Source organism: Colletotrichum costaricense (genome assembly GCF_030867565.1).
Source record: "Colletotrichum costaricense strain IMI 309622 chromosome Unknown Scaffold_8.1, whole genome shotgun sequence".
Classification (NCBI taxonomy): domain Eukaryota; kingdom Fungi; phylum Ascomycota; class Sordariomycetes; order Glomerellales; family Glomerellaceae; genus Colletotrichum; species Colletotrichum costaricense.
The window spans coordinates 2,165,068-2,190,436 of record NW_026848237.1 but is presented as its reverse complement, the minus strand read 5'-3'; the positions used below and the strand labels follow the sequence as shown (position 1 = coordinate 2,190,436).

Here is a 25,369-nt window from a genome sequence, read left to right as displayed (position 1 = left end):
GAGGGAAAATAGGAAAAAGGTAGAGGAGAGGGCGAGAGAGACGGGAAGAGAGAACGAGAAAGAGGCAGAAGCAAAGACGTCGCAGAAGTCCACGGCTCAATGCAGGCGGAGGTCGAGGACGGAGAGGGAGCGAGAGCAACTCTGGAGCCTGGCCAGGGGAAAGAGAGAGAGGAGCGGTTGCCCATCTTACGTACCTTGGGAAAAAAAAAATATGGACATGTACTTCTAGTTGAATTGCAAAGGACGCAGTATTCGAGGTACCTTTTTTTTCTTGTTGTTTTTACGTCCGATGTGGCCGTGTATAGACACCAGACAAAACGTATAGCGAGGGTATTCAGGCCGGGCGGGTACTTTGAGATTCGGTGAGATTTTGGTGGTGGAGCGAAGTACCGTCTCGTCTCGTCGTATGTTCCAGCGTATTTCGTCCCAGATACGACGACTACTGGTGGGCAGCGATGGCCGTTGGCTGGGAAGGTCCGCGGGTGCTTCGGCTCGTGGTGCAGTCCCCTAGCGGGCAAAGTGGTCACTGTTTGGGGTGATGTGGGTGCGGTTGGGTGGGTTCACTTGAGGCGTTTGGCGTGGTTTGGGGTGGGAGACGGGATCCTGAGCAGGGAACAGAGCTGGAGACGGATGGAGCTGGAGAGCTGGAGCTGAAGCTGAAGCGGCGTCCAAAGATGGGTAGAAACTCGGGTTGAAAACAGCCAGAAACAGCAATCTCTGGGAAGAACTCTAAGAGAGAAGACGCTGTAGGTCACCTCACCTTACAATGTACACAAGGTAGTGGAGGTGTGTATCACTTGGTACCTTGGTCGCTCGCAGCTACCTAGGCGTTGAGCACGCCTTCGTCCAGGCACTGCTGGCACGCTCATAGAAGCCCAAAGGTTAAAAAGGTGAGGAAGATGGGTACGGAGTACCTAGATCATAGAAGAACCCAAGTAGAGTTCGGGAACGAGAACAGACGACACCAAGAGGGGGAGGTCCGGGCCATGTTTTTGTCTTGCATCTTTTCCTCTCACTACTTCTCAAGGCAAGGTTGTTGAATACTACAAACGTCTGGTAAAGTAGGTAATGTATGGTATTTCGCCCACCCAAGCACTCACCGACCGCACCGGTTGGAGAAGGTGGCCTCTCGTCTTCACGTCATGCGTACACAAGGTGAGGTCTGGTAGGCGAAAGCGAGTTCTATCTGCTGTCTCTGCTTCGTACTACCCAGGTTCGTCCCCAAGGAAGACATGTACCTCGAGTCCTCTAACATTGAGGGCCCCAGTATCCCGTACAGCTCGTAACAATACGTGAGCGAGCATGTGAGTGTGGCATTCCCAATCTTCGGCCTGCCAGAGTTGTACAATTCGAGGGTGGTCAATTTCTGCAGTACGTACCCGCCTAGTCTGACATTGGTGTCAGCTCGTGTACTTTGTGGCTGGGTACATCTCCCGCAAAACCAGTTGTTAAAGTACTTTTGTAAGCAGGAAGATGAGGTACCGCCGTACCGAAATGGAAACACCCAAGGAACGACATCCTCCCGTTTACAAAAGTAACAGAAGTATTCTATACCTGAGGCACTTGAGGTAGGACGAAGTGTTTTTAGACGCTCCTTCCTAATCGCTCCTCAATTCCAATGGCAGCTGCAACCACCTCGGTTTCCTTAGAGTTGAGACACGAATAATTCACTCATAATCTAAGCATGAGATAGAGCAGGCACGCAAGTCCAAGAGCAAGTAGTACCCAAGACCATAGACGGCAAGATAAGGTAAGGCAGGTAGGAATGAGCCGGAACGCCAGAATGCTTGGCCCCCTCGCTGTGGACAGACACAGACAGGCAAGACAGGCACGAAAATGAAGGGCGAGTGCGAGCGCGAGCCTTCGTCTTCGCCTACGCCTACGCCTACGAGTGAGAAACAGCGCACATTCAAACTTGCTTTTGGAGTATTTCACATGTGCTCAGGGCCTAAGGTAACCTTGTTGTTGTTTCTGAACTCCGTCGCAATGCATTTCCACCGCCTCTTCATCCGTTGCTTTCACCATATGGACCATAATCTTCTCATTACTCAAGGCCTATCCCCATCACTCCCCTTCATCATCAGCTGCAGTCAGACACAGTATCTCGGACTCGCACAAGAACCCGTGCCTGACCATCACTGCGCACCTTATTTGTCCATCCTATCAGACTCTCTCCCCAGTTAGATGCAGCTCCCTGTTCTAACCCCATCTCGCCCCAATGCCCCATCCACAGTGGTCATTATGCCATCCCGAATCCCGTCTGTCGCTTGTCCTTTTCCCTCACGTTCGTTCGCTTCCCTGTCAATGTCATCCCCTGCTGGCTTGCTCTCCTCTTCCGCCCCGTCGGTCGCGTGCCTATCCTCTCGGTCGCTTGTCGCCGAATTAGCGACACTCTCGTCTCGTCAACATATCGCGCATCACGACAGACCTCCCAAGTCGAGTTAGCCGCTCCATAGCTACCCCAAGCATTGCCCAACAGCCTGGGTAGCCCCTCTTGGATAGTTATCAATTCATCATCATGTCCGATTTCCCGCTTCAATCCGTTCCGAGTCTCTACCCAGACGCAGCAGGCCACGAATCTTCAGCCGGGACTGAGACAGGCCCAAGTCCTGGTCCATGTCCATGGCCCCAGACGATGCCCCTCCCATCCCCAGAATCTCCTCACTCTACAGATACATACACGCTTCACCCGGCATCTTCCCAAGCAAGTCGAATTCCAGCTCGCCCAGCCAGGCAGAGGACTCTTACTCCAGACCTTTCCCCGTCCCCCTGAAATACCGCTCCAATCCAACGGCTGTCACTTGATTCTCCCTTGCTTCCAGCCAATGTAGCCCGACCTTCAAGTTTCACAACGTGTGCATATCTTTTAAATCACTCACTGTCACGACTGTGTTACTTCACTGCCATGAAATTTTCCATACTTGTCATTACAAGTTCTATCCCCTGGGCCGGGCCTAGATAACTCGTTGTCGGCCTGTCTTGGCCGTTCAATTTATCCTTCTCGCTTCACAGAAACCCCCTCTTCAAAAGTCCCGCCGCCTCCGGTATATCATACGAACCCCATACCGTCTCTCGATGTGGTGTAGTTCGTCGATGGCGCGGCCCCCTCTTCCCCTCCACCTCCACGAATCCAGTCTGTCGGCTTGTGCCCCTCGTCGGTTGCAACAACACCTGCAGCACCGCACCGTGGCCCGTACGACATGGCTGTCCAGAACCCTACAGACGGGTTTCCCTTCTTTCTTTGCTGCCGCGCTTCCGTCGTTCCATCTTTTCTGCCCTATCCGTACGACCCAACTCGGGCATGGGGTGCCGGGCTGCAGGCTTGAGAGCGAGTGTGTGAAAAATGAAGGGCCGACCTTCCTCCATCTTCATTCCCTCCAAGTGCAACATATCGAGAGGCTCTCTGCGCCAAGACCTGATGATGCGTAGGTACTGCACAGAGAAGCCTTCCAATGTGCCGCCCAAGATTCTTGGAGTCTTGGTCGATCTTTCTCCGGCCAAGTGCCAGCGCGGGCCAAGACAAGCGGCTCGTGCCATCTGAACGTCACCTCAACCTTACAACAGTAGTGTGTACCTTAGGCTCAAGGTTGCAGAGGGACTAACAAACGATGAACTGCCAACCGTTCCCATCTTGGCACGGGCAAGCCTCGTCATCAAAACACCCTCCATCTTTGCCCGGCTCTTGTTTGTTAGCTTCTGAGCTCCCAATCATACACACTGGTGGTGGCATCTTCCCCAGACTCGAGGTCAGCTTCGAGAGTTGGCAGTAGCAGAGATAGATGATCGTTGGTCTTGGGATAGCCTGCCAGGTACGGATACAGAGCACGCTCAACAAGTCAAGATTGGCGGCGCCTCCGATGCTGAGGTAATCATGTCAGTCGCCAAGTACTCAAGTACCTCGCCTAAGTAGTAGAGACTTCAGACTTTCTGTGATGAGGAACTCTCTTCACCTTGGTCTTCAGTGTCACACTCACTGCTCCTGGTTTCTCTTTACATGCACAATCTGAATAGAGAGCCTTAATAATGAGCATATTGGACCCGGTATACATGTAAGTTTTCCTATTTCCTAGCCTCCTGTGTTCTGAGCCCTATACGGCAAAGACCTACTCTACATAGGTAAGGTACCATAGGTAGTGACCTAAAAATTGCATGGCGCTAGAACACAGTGAGCGAAAGCCTGGTGGGGCACGGGCCGTCTGGACGTCCCGGCGATCCGAGCTTCAGGCTTCAGCTCCTACGGCCTACCGTCGTGCCATCGTCAATCCCACTTAGACGGGGCGGCCACGACCAAGTTTCTCGACGCTTTTTCTAAGGTCGCTTCCGCCGGGCCCAATCCAATTCAGCCGAAATCACTCGCTCGAATCATACCCAGGCCAATAGACAACAATAGGGTGAGACAGGCAAGCTGACATTGGTGTTCCGGCTCACTCAAAAGGAACATGTGCGTAGACGGATGAGTCCAGCAGGACGTCCAACGATCGGCCGGTTTTTTCAATGCCACTTCGTCAGCTCACGCCCATCTTCGTCAGAATGACTCTCGAGTCTCTTTCACAGCCTCTTCCTATTCGATTTGCTTTTAGTCTCTAGAGTCTACGCAGTACACCATGGCCCCTTTCTTGCACTTCGCTATCATCCAAGGCAACGAGAAGCAAAAAAAAAAAAAAAAAAAGGCCAAGTCAAATTTCGGCTTCGATCCGCCTGCACAGCATCGGCTCCAAGACCCGGAGCCTGCAAGCCAAGCCCAAGCATTCGAGGCCTCCGGCAACGAGAAAGCAAATGATAATGAATCGTCCTCACCCAAGGTAATTAACGGCCATTAATGACCCCATTCCCTCCTGAATCTCCAAGACTTCTCAGCCATGCCAGCAAACGTAACCACCCACCCACTCCTCAACCCTCCTTCAACTCAAGACCCGTCTTGGCCTTCCATCTTTCGGTGGCTGCCCCCGGCTTAGCCTTGGGGTGGAGGGGAGAGGCTCCAGTTATGACGCAGGGCTCAGCGCTCACCCACCACCCACTACGCCAGAGTGAAAGGAGCAACTACGGCCTTTTGCTCGATCGAGGCGTGCCCCAGCGATGGCAGGGCCAAGCGACAAGCCTCGAGGTCTCTTTTTCCGGCCGGATACCCGTCCGCGTGGAGCTAAACTGGGCGCTCCCGACTCCCGAGGGCCCCGACGCGGACGACATTGATTCCTTTTTCGAATACTTTTCTTCCAAGTCCTTAGGAGCATTACCCCATCGGCATCGTTAGACTACCTACCTAATTAGTTCCCTACCCATTTTGTCATCCCAAGTGGCTTGACGTTCTCTACGGATACCTACTACATACCTATGTATGTGCTCGGCCCGTAGTTGATACAAATCACCGATCGATGGCTGTCTAGCCGTCTCTGGTGTGGCGCTTCATCGGTGTTCACGCTGTGGGATACCGGTAGACGTAGGGGAGGTCAGGCTGGCTTTGGCTTGCTTGCTGCGGCTTGTGACGAGCGGCGCCATGGGCATGGAGTTGAGGCTGGTTGTCAATACCTACTGAGCGAGGGGTATCTCGGGTCTGAGTTAAGCTGTCCAGACCTTGATATCAAGCGTGCCTACCTTATATTGTCTTTTTGAGCCGTAGTCTGCCGTAACATGGGAGATAACCTTATTTCGGTATCTGTTGTCTTTTGTATGGTAGTCCTCGAAGCTTCTTCTCATCCTCCGACTATACTCCTGGGCACATTGCGTTGTTCGAGCCTGGAAGACATCATGCTGGCCATGGGAATCACACCGCGGTCTGGTAGGACAACGGTTTGATCAAGTAGATCATAGCCATGTGACACTATCAAGTACATATCATGCTCATCCCCGACAACAGCATGATTATTGCATTCTACTACAGAAATACGATGCGATAAACTGCCAACGCAGGATTGCTTAAAAATGCACCATTACTCAATCGACGTTCGTCTCCTCTAAACATCAATTCTGTTTCTTTCCTCAACTCAAGAGACACTGTGGAGACGAGTGGGCGTTATAGAACGTTCAGTGCAACGGGTAGAAGTCTGCATGTGGGAGCCGGCAATGAAGTCCAGTCTCTGTTTATTCGTCCATCAACTTTGGGGAGAGACTTCTCATGAGGTAGACATCTCGAAATTGATATTGATGTTTGGTCGGGTATTTCGATAGTGAGAACTCTTCCAGTACTCATCTTGCTACTCCGATGAATGAAAGTAGCATCGCATCGCATTCCAAAGTTGCGACATATCCATCACCAGGAACCCGACCATCTATTCATCTTCAGAACAAACACATCGTATCCTGGCATTCATTTACAACCCTCACAACCCCATTCTCCTCACCGGCCCAGTCCTCCTCCTCCTCCTCTTCCCAGCCCCCATCATCTTCACACTCTCCGCCCAATCCCCAGTCCCATTCCCCGGATCCGCGTCCGTCGCCTTCCTCTTACAAACACTCCCCGCCCTAGCCTTCCCATTCGGCCCATCCACCGCCTCAAACTCCCTCTTACTCTTCAACCCGGTAACCATGGTCCTGGCCGCCTCCTCGAGCCATCCATTCACAAAGTCCCCGTGGAAACACCGGCTCCCGCCGCACGCGAGCTCGATCGGCGGGTCCCCGCCCTTCCAGCCTCCGGGGATCGCCTTCTTGGTATCGTAGCGTATACTGAATCGCAGCTGCGGCATCCTCTTCATCCCGCCCGCGCACGCCCCTGTCTTCCTATCAGAGTAGGCAGATTTAAGGGTGGTTTCGTCAACGCAGTCCGGGAACCACAGGACCGCCTGTAAAGAAGTCGAGCACGTGTTCTGCGGGAACTGGGAATGTTCTTTCCCGCCTGCGTCGAAGGCTTGGTTCTGGCAGAGCCACGTCACGTCGGAACCGGGGACCAGGTCCGCTTCCGTCGAGGCCTTGGAGTTGCCCGCCACGACGGAGAAGTTGGGCGGGATGGGCACCTCGGCCGGGTCCTTGTCAAAGTTGTAGTAGGCTACGAACGAGACCGGTTCGATGGGCGTTCGGGTTTCGCCTTGGACGTGGTAGAGCGTGGGGATCCCTAACGGAGGGGTGTTAGTTGAGATTGCTCGCTATAGGACGAGTGGCGGGAGGGAGAAGGAGAATAAACATACAATATACGGAAAAATCATTCGGGTTCTGCGCCGTAGAACACCCCTTTTGCAACTCGGCCGTCGAGCTCATGTTCACCCTCACCGCGTCGCTGCCGAAGAAGCTGTGCATGTGGCTCTTGTACTGGCCCGGGATGACGATGGGATCGATGTTCTTGCGCATGAAAAAGTCGACTTTGGTGTTTGTAAAGGCTGCCGCCGGACCTGCTGCTGCTGCTGCTAAGAGCAGCGCGAGTCTGTCTGATAGCTTCATCTTCTTCCGTCTGTGTGTGTTGTGATGCAAGCGAATGTGTATGTAAATTGAGAAAACAGGAGACGGTCAATGAGAGGATCAGATGAGATGATGAAAGCGAGTGTAAGTTGAAGAATCGTTCCTCTCTACCTCCCTCTGGTTATAGAAAAGTTTCCTGGCCGAGTAAGAAGAGGAAGACCGGTGGGCGGAACGTCTAATTTTCCTTCTTATCTCGAGAATAAGGAGCAGATCAGACGAACTGCGAAGGCTACTCCATTGAACCTCAAGTCTAATCAATTCCGCTATCCATTTACCTTTGGATGCCCATGTATGAGTTTAACAACAAAGGCTCTCACAAACCTAAGTTACTGCGATGGACATCCCAGTTCTGACAGGAAACACAGGCAAGAGGGTGGATGGATGGATGGGATATGTGACCGGCGGGCCTTGGCATTGTTTGAACCATATCCTCGGGCCCCCTCCCCAGTCCCCACGAAGTTTAAGTTTAATGTACATCAGATGCGCTCCCGTCGCTGTTAGATTTAAACATTTCTTGGCTTTAGTCTGTGAGATCTGGCTTTTGGACTGGCAGTGTATGGTATACGGACACTCAAGTAGCGAGAGTCCGAACGATCTATCCTACCTAAGCCTGCGAGACCCGTGGGACTTGGATGTTGATCTGGCACTTGACGCATAGACCAATTGAAAGTCTAGAAATTCGCCGGACTAGGCGATGAGATTGTGGCGATGTCAAAACCCGAGCATATCGACCAGAGAGAAACACATCGGACTCGGTTGCGCTAGTCACTCGACTTGAGTTATGGTTCCTATCGACCGTAGATCACCAGCGTTAGAGTCGATAGTTTGTATATCCTTAGCCGTCGCACGCTTAGAGGGTACTGCTGGCAGCCCCTTCTCCCATGTATATAAGATGTGAGGTGGTGTCTGAACCTCGTCAGCACACCAGCCAGATAGCTTTACCTCCTAGCCTTTACTCTGCCCTTCACACAATCTGGGGCTGTCTCGCTCTAGAGTCCGGTAGCCTGCCTTTTGACAAGCGTAAACACCACTTGACGTTTACTGCAGTGATGGCCATTAAACTTCACTTGAACACGATTCATAATATGCATTATATCGAGCTGCAGAGACATTTTGGCACGTCAGACCCGGCGGCCTTCTCACCCTAAAGAGGGCGAGGAATGTGGTCATTGCTTTAGAATGCTGTTGTACACTAGTACAGGTTTCAGTAGCGACTGTCCGTTTTGGCTGCTTCCCTCCATGACTTTGACGAACTCTTCTGTTCCCGTCGCTGGAGATGAATCCATCCACATCCCAAGATATATGAACGTATCAAGTGAACCCGAATCCCTTGGTATCTTTGAAGACGCCCAGAGGAAGGATCGTTTTGGTGAATGACGGACTCCCTCCTCGCGTTACGCCTTTGCTTGCTTCTCATCGTTTCAAAAAGTCCCCAATCCAACATTTCATGTCGAGCAAATTACGAGTACAAAAGGCGGCAAATAAGCCGCCGTATTATGATGCAAATGTGGCCATGCATGAGAGGCCAAAGGATCAGTCCTCAATGGCGTTCTCATCCACGGGCTTTGCTGGGCTGGTCATGCCTGCCTTGACATTGCCACGGGCCTTCTCCTGACTCTCGACGAACCGATCCCAGTGCATGGGATCAAGTGCTCGAAGTCCCTCACGGACCTGATCGCGGTCCTCGTTGAAGACGCGCATGATGCCCTTTTGTTCAACCTTTTGGGTCAAATCAGGCTCATCAATCTCTTCAATCATCTGGTGAAGCATAGCTGTGTGCTTAGGGTCGAGGCCAACTTCGAGTACACCACTCAGCAGACCGTAGTACTCGGGCTTGATAATTCCAGACCGAATCTTGTGGCCGGCCCTGTGCATTCTACCCTCTTCCTCGGCGAGTGCTTTCGAGGTATGCGACAACGTCGAATTCGTGCGCGGCAGACCAGGCCGGACCGATAAGCCGGTCTCGTCCTCGGCATCGGACGGAATGCTGTGCTGATCAGGATCCTCCGTCGAGGATAGCGAAGTCCCGAGTTGGTCACTCTGGCTGGGCAAGGTGGTCTCCGATGCCTCATCTGTGGACACGCGGGTTTCAGGAAATTCATCTTCGAACCGCTTGATAATGTTGGCAAGTGTAACGTCGAGGAACATCAACTTGCGCAGGTTGTGCTCATCTTCCTGCGGATTGACTCTAGCCTTGGACAGTGCTGGCTGCAGCCTCTGACGAATCTTGCGGGCGCTGGCCAGTAGATGCTTCGACATATCCTTGGCCTTTCCTGGAGGTAGCTTCGGTCGCGGGCTCGCAGGCACTGGGACGCCATCTTCGAAATCCCGGATGAACTCGCCAGATTGCCTTCTCGATTCATCTCCCCTGTTCTTGAGACAGCAAGTGAGAGCCTTGACAACACCGGTGCCTCCAATGACATAGTCATCGTCTGGCGCGGACTCGTTGTCCGAGTCTTCTCTGAGAACGTCGTGGCCGACGAGATGTGCGAGTACATCGGGATAAGGTGGGATTGGGCCGCCTGGCAACGAGTCCTGAGATTCGGCTAGGACTGTTGAAATGACCGCGCTTATGTCGCCAATGGGGAATCGCTCCATATTCCGCAAGCAGTAGGCGACCACTTGCTTGGCCAAAGCCTTGACGACCTCGCCGGAATTGTCGCTCGGTACATCAATGTCGACACACACAATAGTCTTGGAGACACGTGTAGCAGCAAGGAAGGATGCATAGAGCGCACAAGCTTCCTCCTGGGCATCCTCAGTCTTGGCATCTGCAAGTTTGACGAGCTCTGGATTCTCCAGAAAACTAATGTGGGCGAGCATTTTAGCCTCAGGGAGAATCTCGGCAAGCGCAATAGCTTGCTCGGATGTCATGGCGACATCAGCGAGGTGAACACGCCGGAGTCCCTGTAGCTTTGGTAGATACCTAAATGTTGTCAGCTTCATAATCTCGTTGAGTGAATCGGTATGACTTACTTGCGCAAGAGACCAATGGCACTGGGATCCGATTTGCACAGATCCCGATTGTGGGAAAGGTCAATAAAGCGGAAGTCTTTGAGCTGAGCAAGCGCAGGGAAAATCTTGCAAAGCGAGCCAGGTTTCAAGTTGCACTCAGCCAGACTGAGCGCCCACAAAGAGTCCTTTTCTGAAATTGCATTGGCAATGATGTCAGTTTGATCTCTTAGATCGTTGCCGCCCAAGTCTAGGCCCTCGCATCCGCTTGTGGACAGATATCTGGCAACATGCCTGAGTCCCTTTTCGTCAATGTTGTTGTGAGCAAGACCAAGTCGTTTTACGCCACACTGAATGATACCGTCTATTACCACGCCGAGATCATTCGAGTTGAGGTTAGTCTCTCCGAGGTTGAGTAGTTCCAATGTAGCGCCGCCCAGTCGTTCGCCAATGGCCTTGGCAAACAGGGTCGCGCATATGTTTTGGGGTTGCTCGTCATTGGAGTTATGTCTGAGCAAGTGGTGTCCATGCCCGTTTCCGTTTTGTGCCGGTTGAGTAGGACGGGGGAAGGATATCGTGGAGAGGTCGAGGAACTTGAGCGTTCGGCAGAGGTAGATGAAGAGGAACATGTGCTTCCAACCCTCGGGTCCAATCTTGTTGTTCTTGAGGACGAGCCGTTCAACGAAGCCGCCCTGTGTAGTGAGACCATCTGCCTTGGCTTGCTTCCGCCTCTTCGAATCAGGCTTCTTCGCAGCCAGGAGACCGGCCAATATCACCCTGACGCCTTCATCTGTCAGGCCGCAGTTCTCCAAGATAACCTCCTTAACCGGCACGACCGCCAAGTAATCGCCCAGAGTGATCAAGTCAGGGAGCTGCATCCAGTAGCCCGTCAAATCCAACTTCTGCACCATTCCTATGTCGGAAGAGCAATTTGAAGGGCTATTCAGTTGTTCGGTGATCTTCTTGAGAATGGGTGTCTCTCTCAACTGGCAGCAACGGCGGTATATCCTCACCGGGTTTGTTGTGGGAGACGCTGTCGTCTTGGGCGTTGCGGCTGGGGTGCCTTCGCTGGAGGAGTCGCTATCGTCGACGTGGATTTCCATGGGAATCGTGCCGTTAGCCTCAGCTTGTTTCCGTTTCTTCTCTTTCCTTGCTTTCCTCTCCTCTTCGCTCTTCTTCTTCTTTTCCTTCTTCTTGGTGTCTTTCTCCTTATCCGCGGATGCAGCGCTTACACCGCTCGCGTCATCCTCCTTGGTTTTGGCCGAGTCCACCCCCTCCGTTTCTGGTTCTTTTGGCACGGTTTCACCCGTTGTATGGATGATGCCATCGCGCTCCTTTTGCTGCTCCAGACTTTTCGGGTTCTTCAGTGCCTCGCCCTCACCCTTCTCCGTCATCTTCTTCGTTTTCGACTTCTCGAGTGGCTTCTTGACGGGCATATCTGTATCGACGTACTTAGGCATCGGCGCAATTTCGACATCAACGCTGAATGCAACCCTCCGGAGTTTCGCCTGATGCAAGTCCGAAATTTGACAACGTTCGCGGTTGCGGTCAACGTTCAGAATCTTCCGCTCTACCAGGCCGTGTGTTCCTCTCGTTCCTTGTCCTAGGACACCGCCAGACGAAGACAGTCGGCGGAAGACCCCCAGAAAACCGGCCTGGCCGCGCCCGGGAGGTGCCGGGGTGTAAGGCTGGTCGCCATCGTTTTTGGCGGCATGTGCGAGCACGGCGTTCTTTGCAGGAGTCACTTTCGGGGGTACTGGACCAGAGTCCTTTGGCGGCGTGCTTTGTGCTTGCTGGTTTGCCTGGGCAGTCTTGCTGTCTGGTGAAGAGGAAAACTTGGAAGAGATGTTGGAAAACCACGAGTTCCGGCGGGTTGGCGGAGTACCGTTCGGCCCTGGTGATTTTTCGTTCGACGGACTTCTACCTAAAGGCGGTCTCGAGACTGGGATAGGTTTTGATTCTTCTGTTGTCGCTTTCGCAGTGTCGGTTGTGCCGTTGGTGTTCCCGTTGCCAACGGGTTGGCCGATGGTCGGAGAAGGGAGTGGTGATGACTCTTTGGGTGCGGACGTTGAGGATCGCCGTATGGGTAATGATTTCGGCGGTCTGTCTGTGAGGCGCATCTTGGATTAGCAGGGGAAGGATTTGGGGACTTGAGTAATTGAAAATAATGCGCGATGGAGAGGTAGGAGAGAAGGTGGAGGGAAGTGATGGGCTCTTGGATATATCCACAGGCCAGGCACGAGAGACCCAGAGATGTGGTCGACAGTGGCAAGCGCTCGTAGGTCGAGGCCGAGCTGCTTATCTGGGTCGACTTGGCTTGGGATGCGGGTGCAGGCAGGGCAGCGTTGGCGAGCGCGATATGAGTGGTGAGTGGGTGACTGGGGGTCCAGCGCAATAGCCAACTAGCTGCCCTGGAGAATGAGGTCAGATGGGACGTTTTGCATACCTTTCGGAGAGCCGCCGTGGGTCATCCAGCTAACATCTACTCCATGAACCTGCTCCATAACGATTGTCGCAGAGATGCTGTGCAAGGGTAGAATACAGGTCAAGGACCGAAGAAGCCGCAAAAGGGCCCCAAAAAAGAGGCACGAAGTCGTCCGGGCAGGCGAAGAGGGGGCGACGATGAGAGAGGAATGCTTGGCGGAGGAGGTGAAGAAGAAGGTGGTGGTGGTTGTCACTTCTTCGATTTTGGCGCAACAGAAAGGGATGAAATAGTTGCGCGCGCAGGCCGGGCAGAGGGTGACTTTTGGGTTGATTTCTAAGAGGAGGCGGAAGCGGGAGGTGGAGGGTACTTCGTAGTGTACTCGGAGGTTCGTTGATTATTAGCCCCGGTTCCTTGGACACCACCTTGGATCCTTCCGGTAAGTCGATTCGGAGCAAGAGCGGACAGAAGCTGCCTCGCTTTGCAATCGACGGTCCAGCTCTGGAAAAGCCGGGTTAGCTGGCGTGAAAGGGTGTGGTAGGGCGAGCGTGGGATGTTGGTCGAGGACGGGAGAGAAGGTACGAATAAGTCGTGGGCTCGCGGTGGTCTTGGGTGATGGCAGGGACCAAGTACTTGGGGGAGACTCGCAGGTTCGGAAACCTCACGTCAGGGTCCGGGTCCGGATGGGGAGGGGAGGGGAGGAGAGGAGGGGGAACGGCAGGTATTCGTAGCTACGTACTCCGCACTGCCGCTGCGGTAATGCCTTCCTCAGTTCCTACCCTTGGTACCTTCCATTGGGTTCGCAATAAAAACAGTGAGCGCAATCAGGAAGCAGCCAGAGAGTCCGTACCTTGCCGTAAGGTTCCTTGAAGGAAAGGCCGGACGTGGCAGCTTTAGCGGGGGGTTCATTAACCTTTTTAGAGGCAAAGCATCTCGTCATTGGCAGGAGATGAGCGGCGCCATGGCCCAGGCTGGTTGGTTTTTGGAGACTTCACTTTCACCCGAGGGGCCACCCGGTCTTGGCTGGCCTGAGGTACCTACCCAAACACATGGGCTACTCTGTAGAAGAAGAACCCCCGTACGGGAGTCCAATGTCGTGCTTTCCTCCGCCATTGCTGACTGTTGTCAACTTGTCACCACTTGTTCATCGCCAATGAAACAAGATGCAATGGTTTCCCGCCCTGAGGCACATTTACAATTTGCGATACAGGCCCACGGAAAGCAAGAAAGGAAAACCAAGAGGAAAAGAGGCTTTAACGGCATCCAAACACAAATTCAACTATCCCTGGCGATATATACCGTCCTTCACCTGCCGTCCTCCCAGTATCCTGGCCCGATGGGAAGTCCCGTGTCAACAACCTTCAGACGGACGGACATCTTATGCCGCAATCTTCCCCGGTATGTTTTTTCATGCAGCACTGACGGCCCTTGTTTTTTTTGGTTATTTTTTTGTGTCTTTAACCACCAATGTTCCTAGACTTCTTGCGTACCTCAATTTGGTCAAATACTCCCGTCTTCCGCGGTTCGCTCCATCCTGGCCCCAAACTCCCCTCTCGTGGGCACTGCCAACTTGGGAGATCAGATCCCCGGGTAAGAACCTCGGCCCGCCATATTGAGACGACCAGCACTGCAGCTGGGCTTGAGATAGGACATCTGTGGGGGAAACATCACACACGCACACTCAACTGTTACTGCGTACGGATACTGCGCCTGTCCGTGCCTCCTCACCGCACGCAGCAGGACCTGACACGGCCAACCGCCAGAGGCACCGGTATCGCGGTTTTCGTCCTCCGTGGATGGCACATAGCTTGGCTCCAGGACCCATGTACTTTACCACCGACTTCGTACTTGTAGGGGACCTCCGCCGCCCTACAGTCAGCAGGTAGCCAGTGGATTGCTTCAACTCTCCTCTGGTTGGATGCCACTGCCGGCCCTCTCCACTCGTCAGCGGGGATCATGAACGTCAGGAGAGCGAGAGAGAGCAACCTGGAACTCTCTCAGACTCTCACTCTCAGTCTCTCGAGACTCCCCCCCCCCGTGTGCTGCTAACTTGCCCCAGCTGAGTTACCTTCATTTCGGCGCCAATCGCCTGGCATCCACGACAAGGCGACCCTCACTGGTCACCACACATAGTCACACACAGCCTTCACTCTCCATTCGCAAGCGGACGAACAGCCCTGCATCTTTCTGCAACCTGCCACTAGAACCGCACACTACTGCAGAGTCACAGGAGGACGTGGGCTGGACGCAGATGGGGGCTCTTATTAATCGCGCGCCTCTTGACCACCGGACTGACCACACAGCTCACCCTTGGGGCGGCGGGCCTGCCAAGTCATTGACAGTTGAACGCTGGACTCTACGGAATAGAGTGACTGGGCTCGCTCAAGCATCCTGCACGTTGTCAAAACAAGCCGCCAAACGCCCGCGCACAAGCCAGACAAAGTTCACACTTGCCATTTGCAGTCATAACCTTCACATTTAGGTGCACTACCTACCTACTACCCCATTGTACACTACCGCGTAAGTACAGCGGCGTCGATTCGGGGTCCAGATGCACTCTTTGATCTTGCAGTGATTTGGAAGAAAATGGGCCACCAGTCCACGAGCATAAGTACGGATACACAAGACGGGCCACTGTCGACCATGGAGTGACCGGCTGACCGCCCCATGAGCATCGCGAGATCACGGGCCCTTACTCAACGGAGCTGCCGTTGGGGGACTCCCCTGCTTTAACATCCAGCGGTGTCCCTTCGTCTAAAAGGGGCAGACAAACGGACACCGCTACAATACCAGGGACTCTCACTCACCCACTCTCGAACGGAACCTTGCGTGGCGACACATCGGAGCGGTTGTGGGCTCTTGTCTCCTTCTGCAGCAGTGTGCCGTATTTCCCAGCGTACCATTCCTTTATTTTTCAACCGGATGAAATGATGTGCTTCGGGTCTGGGACTCCAGGTGGGATTTCCGCCTCTCGCGACCCTCCCATCCCCGCGCTATGCCCTCCGTTCATCCCGTAATTCCCGCGCGCGACGTGACGAAATGCGAATCTCGGCTCGTGTCTCTCATCGTTGACTTCCTCGAATTGGCGCATAGCTGCAGTGTGCCAGTGTCTCCTAAGCTCCTCTGAAGTCCCTTGTCATTGCCGGAGAGATCCAAATTGGATCTCATGGTGTCTCCTCAATTTTACCTATGTCGCCATACAAAGTTTTCGGACGCTTTGTGGGACCAGACGGGAATCGACCCATCTCTGCCTCGCAGCAGTAGCGGCATGATTACCTGGTCAAGGGGGAAAGCGAGGAGGCTGTGACCCATCTCAGATTCAACATCTCTCACGATAGTCTGTACGGAGACCCGTGCCGACATCATCGCGAGGTGTATGAAGCCAATGGCCCTTTGCACTATCCCGGAACCCTCCGGGGCTCCAAAAGTTTTGCAGATGCCATCATCTCTTGATTCTCGTAAGAGATCGACGCATTTCCCCCAATGCCGTCTCGCATGATCTGATATCATTGGTGCTCCTATGCGGGGTCCCATGCCCTCCCTCTTTTTTTTTTTTTTTTTGTGCCTCACCACCACAGTGATCACACACGCCTGCCAATCTGCGTCACCTTGCGGCCGACAGGTCCATCGCCTGTCACGGAGTGCATCGAGTCCGACTAGCGAGCGATCAAGCATTTTCAATCGTGCCGCCGAGACATGAGACGGCACCGCGTTACAGTAGCGCCGTCTCCTCACGCACGTTTTCGTTTTGACGTAGACCGGCATCGCTGTGATTGCAAGAAGACGAACGGTTACCTGCGCTTAGGAGAGGGTTGGCTTGCTGTCACTTATCATGTTCCCCTCATTCGGACAAAAACATTTCAATGGATGGTCAATAGCTTTTGACGTCTGGCATTTGGGGTATTCTTATTGAATTCTCGAGGAGTCTTTTTTTGTGACTCCTCCCGTGACCATCATAATCCTCCTTCCGGATTTTTGTTTGCCTGATTAACGCCCGAAGAAGACTGAAGAAAAGTTGTCATGCCATAACGTCAAATGCCTTGCCCAGATGCCAAACCCCACCACGAATGAATTAAACCGCTTTGCTACTACAGAAAGGGAAGAATTTACTCGGCACGGTACGCAGCGATGCGCTCCTTGACCTTCTGCTCCTTCTCCTCCTTTGTGAGGCGCTTGGTCTTGTACTTCTTGGACTCGGCCTTCCACTCCTCCTTGGTCTTCTTGTTTCCGGACTCCTCCTTCTTCCAGGGGTCCTCGCGGATGGCGGCGTGGGCCTCGGTGTAGAGCTCCTCGAGACCGTCAGCCTCGACGTCGTCGTCAATGTACTGCTGGAACTGGGACTTGTAGCGCTCCTCGTCGTCGTCGGCGAGGGTCTCCATGTACTCGGCGACGTGCTGGCCGAAGATGTAGTTCTTGAGGGTCTCGGCGTCGAGCTCCTTGGACTCGATGTCGTAACCGGGGAAGCGCTTCTCGGAGTGGGGAACGAGAATGCCACCGTCAGAGGCACCCTTCATGGCGCCGAAGACACGGGCACCGGTGGAGGTGCGGTGGAGACCGACGTCGAGGTTGGCCTTGAAGGGGCGGCGCTCGCCGTCGTCGGTCTCGGCGGCCTCGGTGAGGGTGTACTCACCATCGGCCTCCTCAACACCAGTGAAGGTCTTGTCAAGGCCGAGCTTGGAGAGGGCACGGCGGGCGATCAGGAGACCGGTGGCGTAGGCGGCGGCCCAGTTGGTGAGGCCGTGGGTGATGCCGTAGGCGGGGAGCTCGTGAGCGTAGGCAGCGACGAAGACCTTGTCGCCGGTGAGCTCAGAGGTGACGATTTGCATGATGATGTCCCGGTTGGTGAAGCGGACCACAAGACGGTACTTGGGGGCACCGTACTTGTTCTTGGCCTGGGTGATCAGGCGCTTGCGGGCATAGTAGTCGGTCTTGCCGGATCTTCTACGCTTGTACTTGGTCTGGAAGCGACTGGAGTGGAAAGGTCAGCCAACTCTGATCTCGAAAGAACCTATGAATGGGGATCTCTAAAGTGATTTGAGACTTACCTGTAGTACGCGCTGTTCTTCACCAACTTGTGGAAAGCCTGTGTACGAAAGATCCCGAGTCAGCAATTTGCGCTTCAGATATGGCCTGTTGACCCGAAGCATCTTGCGTTGACTCTCAATCCCATGAGACATTTCTGTCTGCTATTGGGGGCCATTTCTTTTTCGCCATTGCTGGCTAGAAAGAGGAGGTTTTTGTCGCAATTTGTCGTTCGGCCATTTTTCAGGCTTTTGACGAGCTGATGGTTGATGTATCAACTTACCATCTTGACGGTATATGAGCGGGCGGTTGGCTCAAATTTGTCGGTGTGGGTGGTTGTCGAAGGGGGTTGTCAAGAGTGAAAAAAGTTCCAAGGCACAACTTCGCGATAATATTCCTCTGTGGGTTTTGGGGCAGCCCTAGATTGTGTGGCCCCACCTCTCCCCTCTCGATTGTCACTCCCAAAGCAGGTCGGGGACGAGTCACGTGGAGATTGGACTTTGGCCGGGGACGACATGGTCTGTGCACTTATGCTTACCTCATCTCGAGTGACCTCTCAATTCCTTCAGTGCCTTAGTGCTTTGGGCCGAGGTCCACTGGTACAATCCGCACCGAGGTGGGGGCTTTCCCCAGGTTTCGGCCCCCCAACCCATCGCTGCTCTCCACGACTTTCAACGCTGGCCCGAGTTGTGGGTTTACTATAACTACTTCGTAAGAACATAGATCTGCCGTTTCTCGGAGCCATGCAGTCCTTAGAAGAGTCTGATACCTTTCTGATTGATCACGTTCTCGAGGCTGTAGACGATATGACAGACTCCAAGCAGCCCAAGGTGCTTTTATTCGACATTGGTGGTGTGTGTGTAAGTAGCACCCTGTGATTTCTTTCTGCTCAATAGCCTCCAAGTCACCAATGCGTTGTTGTTAATCATGCGTATCATATCATATTTCAATGACGGCCAATTTTCTGACTTGACAAGGTCGTATCACCATTTCAATCCATCCTAGATTATGAGCTCAGTCTCGGTATCCCGCCAGGATGGGTGAATTACTCCATCTCCAAGACAAGTCCTACGGGCTTTTGGCATCGCCTTGAGACGGGCTCAATACCCATGGACCAGGCCTTCTTTGACGGCTTCAGCAAGGACCTTCACGACCAAGGCCGCTGGGAGGCATTCTACGCCGCTCAAAAAGCAAAGAATCCATCTCTCCCTAAGGAGACGCCACCCTTACCTACCGTCGACGCCAAGTACCTCTTCAACACCATGATGGCCAACTCAATTCCCCCGGACCCGTGGATGTACCCGGCGCTGAAAAAGCTCAAGTCCAGTGGGAAGTACATCCTCGCCGCGCTGAGCAACACCGTCATTTTCCCCGAGGGTCACAAGCTGCATAGAAAAGACTTCATGGACGACCCCGTTCGCAGCTTGTTTGACGTGTTTGTCTCTTCGGCACATGTTGGTTTGAGAAAACCGGATCCGAGAATGTATCACCTCGCGCTGGAAAGGCTGAACGAGTACGCTGCCCAGAATGCGAGCTCTGAGAGAGGCCAGGCGCTCAAGTGGAGCGAGGGCATTAAACCACAGGATATCGTGTTCTTGGACGACATTGGCGAGAACCTAAAGGAGGCGAAGAAGCAAGGGTTCAACACTATCAAAGTCCATCTAGGACGAGCCTACGAGGCGGTAGAAGAACTAGAGAAGGTTACCGGACTCGCATTAGAGGGTAACCATCCAAAGGTCCCGGTGAAGCCGAATCTGAAGGGTAGTGGTAAGGCGAAGTTGTAGAGCCAGGTGCGCAAGGAAAGGTTCTTATTAGATGTAATGGCCGAGCCTAGGTTCTCCGGGCTACATAGATATAAAGAGCATCTACGTTGACGACTTGGCCGTCAACGGCAGCCTTTTTCCACTCTTCGTGAAAGAGTGCCCTAGCCTGGTCCCTGAACTCTTCCATCGGGAGACTGGTGACCAACGACGTGCTCGTGACATGCTCAAACTGCTCGTCAATCTGGTCCATACCGTAATATGTGTCTCCTTGCCCGGAAATGTTATGCATTAGTTCGATCCTGTCCACCACGTACCCTGCGCTCTCGAGAATCTTTGTGAAGGAGTTCTTGTCCGTGATCCAGGACCTGTTGCTGGGAAATCGTGACCGTAGGCGCTTAGCCGCCTTCTCCAGAATGAGTCCGATCTTGAAGTTGTCCTCATGCGTGATATCGATGATCACCCTGCCTCCCGGTCTCAGGAAGTTGCGCCACCTCGCAACGACACCTTCAGGGTCGTCAAAGAGAACAAAGGCGCTGGAGCACAAGATGGCATCAAAACTTTGCCCCTCCAGCTCCGGCAAAGTCTCCAATTTTGTGGCATCGTGAAGGAACAGACGAATGTTTGCACTCGGCTTGAGGCGCTCTAGCTTCTCTCTCGCCTTGTTGAGCATGGCCTCGGTGACGTCGAGGCCGACGATCTCGCCCGTGTCGCCCACCTGGTCAGCAGCGGTGAAAACCTCGAGGCCGGTGCCGCAAGCTAGAATCAAAACGCGTTCACCGGTTTGGATATCTGCGACGGCCATGAAGCGCTTGGTCCAGTCGGGATGGAATGAGTTCTCATAGTTGTCAGCTCGCGCGGTATACATGCGCTGAGATGAGGTTGCCTGTGTCTCGGAATCGAAGTCCATGTTGTTTGATTCTGCTCGTTCAATGTGTTCGAATCACTTCTGGAAATAAAATTTCAAGAATGTTGTGATGAGTGCGGGATTGAGTTCTTAGATGAGATAACGTCGGTGGCCAATTATCTTGAGTTAAGTCCTTAAAGTCCGGGCTTACCTACCCCGTCGGCAGCACGATCCGATGATCTGCAAGCGGCGCAAACGCTTGTTTCCTCCACGATGCACGAATATGTTGATCAAGGTGAGTCAGCAAAACTTACATGCTTAACTCCAACTGGTACCCAAAGTCGGGAACCTTCGGGCGTATACAAATGTCCGAATAGCTTCTTGTCAAACTCAAGGAAGCAGATTTTGCATACTCTTGTATCCAATTCAAGACAGGACGATCCACTGATTGTCTTGTTACTTAATAAAGAACCTAGAGCAGGAGCACCATCAAGAGCACAGTTCATTGGTCGAGTAAAGGTACGACAGGTGCTGTTTACACAATGCGCCGCCTAATTGGGAATGCGGAAGGACGTACCTACTTGGGTCTCTTCTCCTTCCTTCCTGTCATAAAATGCGTAACAGGTTGGGTGGTCGAGTGGGATTTGGAGGGTTTCCAGAGTGCGACTTCAGTCCTTCGGCCACCCCACACCGACGCTTTTTGTTTGATTGCTTGAGGGTCAATCCCTTTTTCCCGCTTCGTTGCAAATGCCTTACTTTACTCTTCAGTCTAAAAGGAAAGGAACAGCTTCCCGGACACCTTACTATCATGACTATCTTATCGAACAAGTTCCTCCCACTGCAGTAAACATCCCAGATCACAGTACCATCTGGTCTTTGCCGTTCTAACATACGAATGACTGGGATTCTATGATTTGGGTAGGCTACAGAATTCATGCGCGCAAAAACAACTTCCAGCTGTTAGGAAGAGAGGTCACAAATCTGTCGGTCAGTCTCACCACCTAGCATCACGCGTTTGCGCAAGTTGGGTTTACTTGATGATGCAGTGTGCCGCTCCGCAAGAATAGTGTAGAACTGCATGAACACCCTAGAACGACCCGAAGAATGTCACGGAAGCCAGATGATAGTCATCCTTGGAAAATCTCTTGGTTCCTAACTTGTCTACACAATGAAGAGGCTGCCATACAAGTCAGAAGGGGCCATATCGTTTTCGTCACACGTTGTCAGCGTGCATGTTTCGTCCTCTTCAGCTAACGGAGCTCAAGTAAACACTGCCCTGCACCTACGCTGTCAGTCAAATGAACCTAGACCGAGAGATAATACCTCCCCACACCTGTCGGTGAGTATGGGCTAACGTAGCCATTTGCCCGGTAACTGCCAAGACTACGTAGTCTGCCGTGATGCAGCATCTTGATACGTTCAAGAGTGTTTACTTGTGAGCTTCCAAGCCTCAGGAACACGATACTTCTAGAAGGCACCTTTCCATTCATCTCGTCAATTTGGACAGCCTCATATATTCATCCGTTCTTTTACACTCACATATCGCACCCGTACCGTTTTGATCTACACCGGATCAGGATTATTGACCCTCCGCTGGCATTAAAGCCTGCCTGCCTCGCTTCCCTGGTCAGCTGTTGTTTCGCAAGCGTAACTGCCCCAGCAGGCATCAAATGCGGTTGCTGGAGATTGCTTGGAATCCGATACTGTAAGACGTACGAGGCTTTGTGCTTGCGCCAAAACTCCAAGCTCATCCAATCAATAAGGTGTCCGCTTCTCATATCTTGTGTTCTAGTCAGAGAGTCTTCTCTTTCCCAAATATAATGGAGGATATAGAGACAATATGCAACTGAAGCTGTCTTGTTTCTCGGATAATAGTGTAAGTGTTAGGTTTCATACTTTGTTACACTCTTTGTCGAAGTAACCTCACCGCCGTTGCGAATATTTAGCATACTGCAGAAACATATTCTAGCAGCTGCGGATGTCCGATACAGACCAGTTTTAACTCTAGACGGCTCTTTTAGCCTTTCGGCTCATTCTCTAGTGCTTTCCATGACCTTCCCCGTGGCTGCCCATGGCCAAGACGATGACCACCAGTCTGCCGTGGCCGACGTGCAAACGGTCAGTCAGTACGATGTGGATTTCAGAGAGCCGCATTCCATCTCGATGGGTTACAACAGCTTCTCTCCGTGTCTATTCCCTAGTCAATGAGAAAGCAGCATCATTTATACTTCGTTTTTCCTCATCATTCCACCTCAACTCATAAGCAACCATGGTCGCCGCCATCAAAACCAAGTGGCTAAAAACCACAACCGAGCTCCAGACCTGCCTTGAAGTCAACATCAGATCCTGCTTCAACTGCCAAGGCCACTCCGCCACAAAGTCGTCTTGCGGCAACGCAGTCAGCCAGGCCTCGCGATCCGAGATGGCGTTCGTCATGCTCGACATTATCAACTGCGGTAGTCTGGAGTCTGCGTCTGCCCACTTCGAGCGACTCGCCGGTCTCGCCTTGTGCAAGAGATCTCACCAGTCACAGGCTGGAGAGATGGCTACGCAGTGGAAGGCTCGGATCCGGTCGTACCTTGAATTTTGTAACGATGGCGGCGTCGCTGAGGAAATGGATGCCAGGGCTTCCGTGAGACCACAGCGCACAACCACGGCCACGGCCACGATCAAGACCAGGACCATGATCACGCCGCCTTCCACTCCCGTCGTCAACAAAAGGGACATCCAGCAGCCCGCGTCTACGCGATCATCACAGCGCCAGCGCACTGCAGCACCGCCCCCAGCCACACCGAGACGAACCATTCGAGCCCCAAGAGGCTCTGCTTCGTCCACCGCCGTCCTCATCGGAGAGGATCCCGAAGATGATTCCGGAGAAGAAGATTCTGAAGAGGATTTCGAAGAGGAATCCGAAGAGGAGGAGGAGTTTCATGAACCCAAGCCGGTCCGCAGCCACACTAGACGTGCCCGGGCCCCATCGGTCAAGTGGGAACCCAACGGTAAGGCTGGCTTACCTTACCCGTACCCAAGCCAGACAGAGGATCGAAAGAACCTCGAGTATAAGCTGGCCAAGGCCCAGGCGGAATTGACGATGTATGAAGCGTGGGCCAGACTTCAAAAGTTTGAGTAGGTAGGGGTGGGGGGTACTACATTGCCGCGATCGGAAGCTGGATGAGCTAGATGGTTTGGATTTGGACTGATTTTAGATTGTTTGGGAGGCATTTGTTTCAATGGGCAATAGATGATGAGCAAGGGTGTTCATAAATTCATGAGGACCTGTTAGTTTTCCTTTCATGGGGTTCAGGGCGGAAGGATTCGGATAGAGCAGCGCAGATACAAACATCAACCAGCGGAAAAAAAGACAGGATCAATACTTTATGTTAATTTCAATCATAGACACATTATTCTCATTACTCCAGCGCTTGATTCCAGGGCTCCCACGTCTGCTTATCATAACTTGCCATGCACTTCACCTTCTCAGGCGGATCAGCCTTCCAATCCACCCTGAAATCTTGCACCTCGTCCTCGCCTCCCACCCACTGACTGGTATATCCCTTTGCTGCCTTAATCTTCCTCCCGGCCTCGTCACTGTACTCTAGATTGACACTTGGCACCACCGCAATCTTACCGAACCCGGCATTCCACAGATCCTTGCAGAAAAGCTGCGGCTCGCCCTGGAAACACTCCCCCGGCCCGGGCGCCCGAAAACTAACAAGTCGATCCAGCAACGGTCTCGCCGTCATCGCCACGGCCCCATTCCAGCACGAGAACACCTGCAGCGGCTTGTGGTCGAAGAAGCGCCGGCGCGAGGTATCCTCGTTCCAGAAGATGTTCCACGCAGAGTTCCAGTTGCCGTCAGGCGGAATCTCGAAAAAGGAATCGCCCGCGATGGTGCGGCTGATCCACACGTCGTAAAAGGTCGGATCGGGACCGACGTAGGTCCAGTCGAAGCCGCACGTCATGTCGGCGCCCAGGTATAGGCGTTGGTGCGCGAGTTCGAGAATATCTTCTAGGCAAATGGCCACGTCGTTGAGGAAGAGAACTACTGCGTCGGCGGCGTACTTGCCTGGCCCACCGGAGACGAGGGGGGCGAGGGCCATGTTGCGCAGCTCGGCCAGTTTGGGGATGCGGTCGCCCGCGCCGGGGTCGAGGTCGCTGCGGGAGAAGTGATATTCGGTGCCGAGCTTCTCGATTTCCGGACGAAGGAGGTGGAGGATTTCGTAGGTGCCATCGCCCGAGTTGCCTTCCACTATTGAGAGGACACAATTCTCCGGGCCCAAGAAATGGAGTGCCTCGACGATGGAGCCTAGGAGTCGCGGGAGGAGGTCCGCCTTCTCACGTATGTTGAGGGCGATGAAGAATTTGGGTTTCTTGAGTGTGGTGCCTGGCTTAAGGTACTGGTAGCGTGAGATGTCGGGGCGAGGGCAGTCCAGCCTGGGTAGAGATTTGTTGTCTGGGTCGAGGATCGAGGCGATGTAGAGCGGTGCGTTTTTGAGGTGTTCCGGGTTGGCGTCCGGTACTGTGGAGCTGGCGCCGCCGCCTACATCTGAGGATGGCACCGGCGGTGGCGTCGGCGTCGGAGTAGAAATCGGGGGTAGTGGCGTATGCGACGGCGCGATCGCCGGCGATGTTACGGCAGTGTTCGTCTGATTTTCTTCATTGTGTGGAGCTGCTCCGTGCGCTGCTTCGGTCGGGTTTGGCTTTCCTGAGTCAAGTGTTAGTTCAATCGATGCTTCTTCTGACGTCAGGTTCGACGACGACGACGACGACGACGACGGCAAGGTGAAGGTGTGTGGTGAAGAGAGCGTACGGAATGGCTTGTACGCGATGTCAAAGTATTCGCGCCCCGAGAAAAGATCATATGCGACGAGCAAGCTGATGAGCAACAGGCACACTACGCCGGCTTGTGCGATAGTGCTGTGTATCCTTTTCGCCATGATTTTCTCACGAAGGATCGAGCGTTACCATCGTGGTCCAGGG

At 53.3% G+C, this 25,369-nt stretch overlaps 9 protein-coding genes across 9 annotated transcripts; 4 read left to right on the top strand and 5 right to left on the bottom strand.

Moving 5' to 3' along the window:
- Positions 1–2,518: 2,518 nt before the first annotated feature.
- Positions 2,519–2,773, top strand: CCOS01_08743 (uncharacterized protein; the record flags this gene model as incomplete). Its single annotated transcript, XM_060456904.1, has 1 exon — positions 2,519–2,773. One exon carries the CDS (start codon positions 2,519–2,521, stop codon positions 2,771–2,773), a length of 255 nt encoding a protein of 84 aa, XP_060313178.1.
- Positions 2,774–6,317: 3,544 nt separating this feature from the next.
- CCOS01_08742 (uncharacterized protein) lies at positions 6,318–7,368 on the bottom strand (the record flags this gene model as incomplete). Its single annotated transcript, XM_060456903.1, has 2 exons — positions 6,318–7,045; positions 7,119–7,368. The coding sequence occupies 2 exons, from the start codon at positions 7,366–7,368 to the stop codon at positions 6,318–6,320; spliced, it is 978 nt and encodes a 325-aa protein (XP_060313177.1).
- A 1,551-nt stretch (positions 7,369–8,919) lies between these two features.
- Positions 8,920–12,842, bottom strand: CCOS01_08741 (cell wall biogenesis protein Mhp1; the record flags this gene model as incomplete). The annotated part of the gene is made up of 3 exons (XM_060456902.1): positions 8,920–10,312; positions 10,363–12,445; positions 12,785–12,842. 3 exons carry the CDS (start codon positions 12,840–12,842, stop codon positions 8,920–8,922), a joined length of 3,534 nt encoding a protein of 1,177 aa, XP_060313176.1.
- Positions 12,843–14,096: 1,254 nt separating this feature from the next.
- Positions 14,097–14,376, top strand: CCOS01_08740 (uncharacterized protein; the record flags this gene model as incomplete). Its single annotated transcript, XM_060456901.1, has 2 exons — positions 14,097–14,158; positions 14,238–14,376. 2 exons carry the CDS (start codon positions 14,097–14,099, stop codon positions 14,374–14,376), a joined length of 201 nt encoding a protein of 66 aa, XP_060313175.1.
- A 2,490-nt stretch (positions 14,377–16,866) lies between these two features.
- Positions 16,867–17,960, bottom strand: CCOS01_08739 (ribosomal L18p/L5e family protein; the record flags this gene model as incomplete). The annotated part of the gene is made up of 3 exons (XM_060456900.1): positions 16,867–17,728; positions 17,806–17,843; positions 17,919–17,960. The coding sequence occupies 3 exons, from the start codon at positions 17,958–17,960 to the stop codon at positions 16,867–16,869; spliced, it is 942 nt and encodes a 313-aa protein (XP_060313174.1).
- Positions 17,961–18,525: 565 nt separating this feature from the next.
- Positions 18,526–19,566, top strand: CCOS01_08738 (haloacid dehalogenase-like hydrolase; the record flags this gene model as incomplete). Its single annotated transcript, XM_060456899.1, has 2 exons — positions 18,526–18,642; positions 18,760–19,566. The coding sequence occupies 2 exons, from the start codon at positions 18,526–18,528 to the stop codon at positions 19,564–19,566; spliced, it is 924 nt and encodes a 307-aa protein (XP_060313173.1).
- Positions 19,567–19,612: 46 nt separating this feature from the next.
- On the bottom strand, positions 19,613–20,452 carry CCOS01_08737 (methyltransferase; the record flags this gene model as incomplete). Its single annotated transcript, XM_060456898.1, has 1 exon — positions 19,613–20,452. The coding sequence occupies one exon, from the start codon at positions 20,450–20,452 to the stop codon at positions 19,613–19,615; it is 840 nt and encodes a 279-aa protein (XP_060313172.1).
- A 2,206-nt stretch (positions 20,453–22,658) lies between these two features.
- Positions 22,659–23,519, top strand: CCOS01_08736 (uncharacterized protein; the record flags this gene model as incomplete). The annotated part of the gene is made up of 1 exon (XM_060456897.1): positions 22,659–23,519. The coding sequence occupies one exon, from the start codon at positions 22,659–22,661 to the stop codon at positions 23,517–23,519; it is 861 nt and encodes a 286-aa protein (XP_060313171.1).
- A 280-nt stretch (positions 23,520–23,799) lies between these two features.
- CCOS01_08735 (alpha-1,3-mannosyltransferase CMT1) lies at positions 23,800–25,326 on the bottom strand (the record flags this gene model as incomplete). The annotated part of the gene is made up of 1 exon (XM_060456896.1): positions 23,800–25,326. The coding sequence occupies one exon, from the start codon at positions 25,324–25,326 to the stop codon at positions 23,800–23,802; it is 1,527 nt and encodes a 508-aa protein (XP_060313170.1).
- Positions 25,327–25,369: the final 43 nt, after the last annotated feature.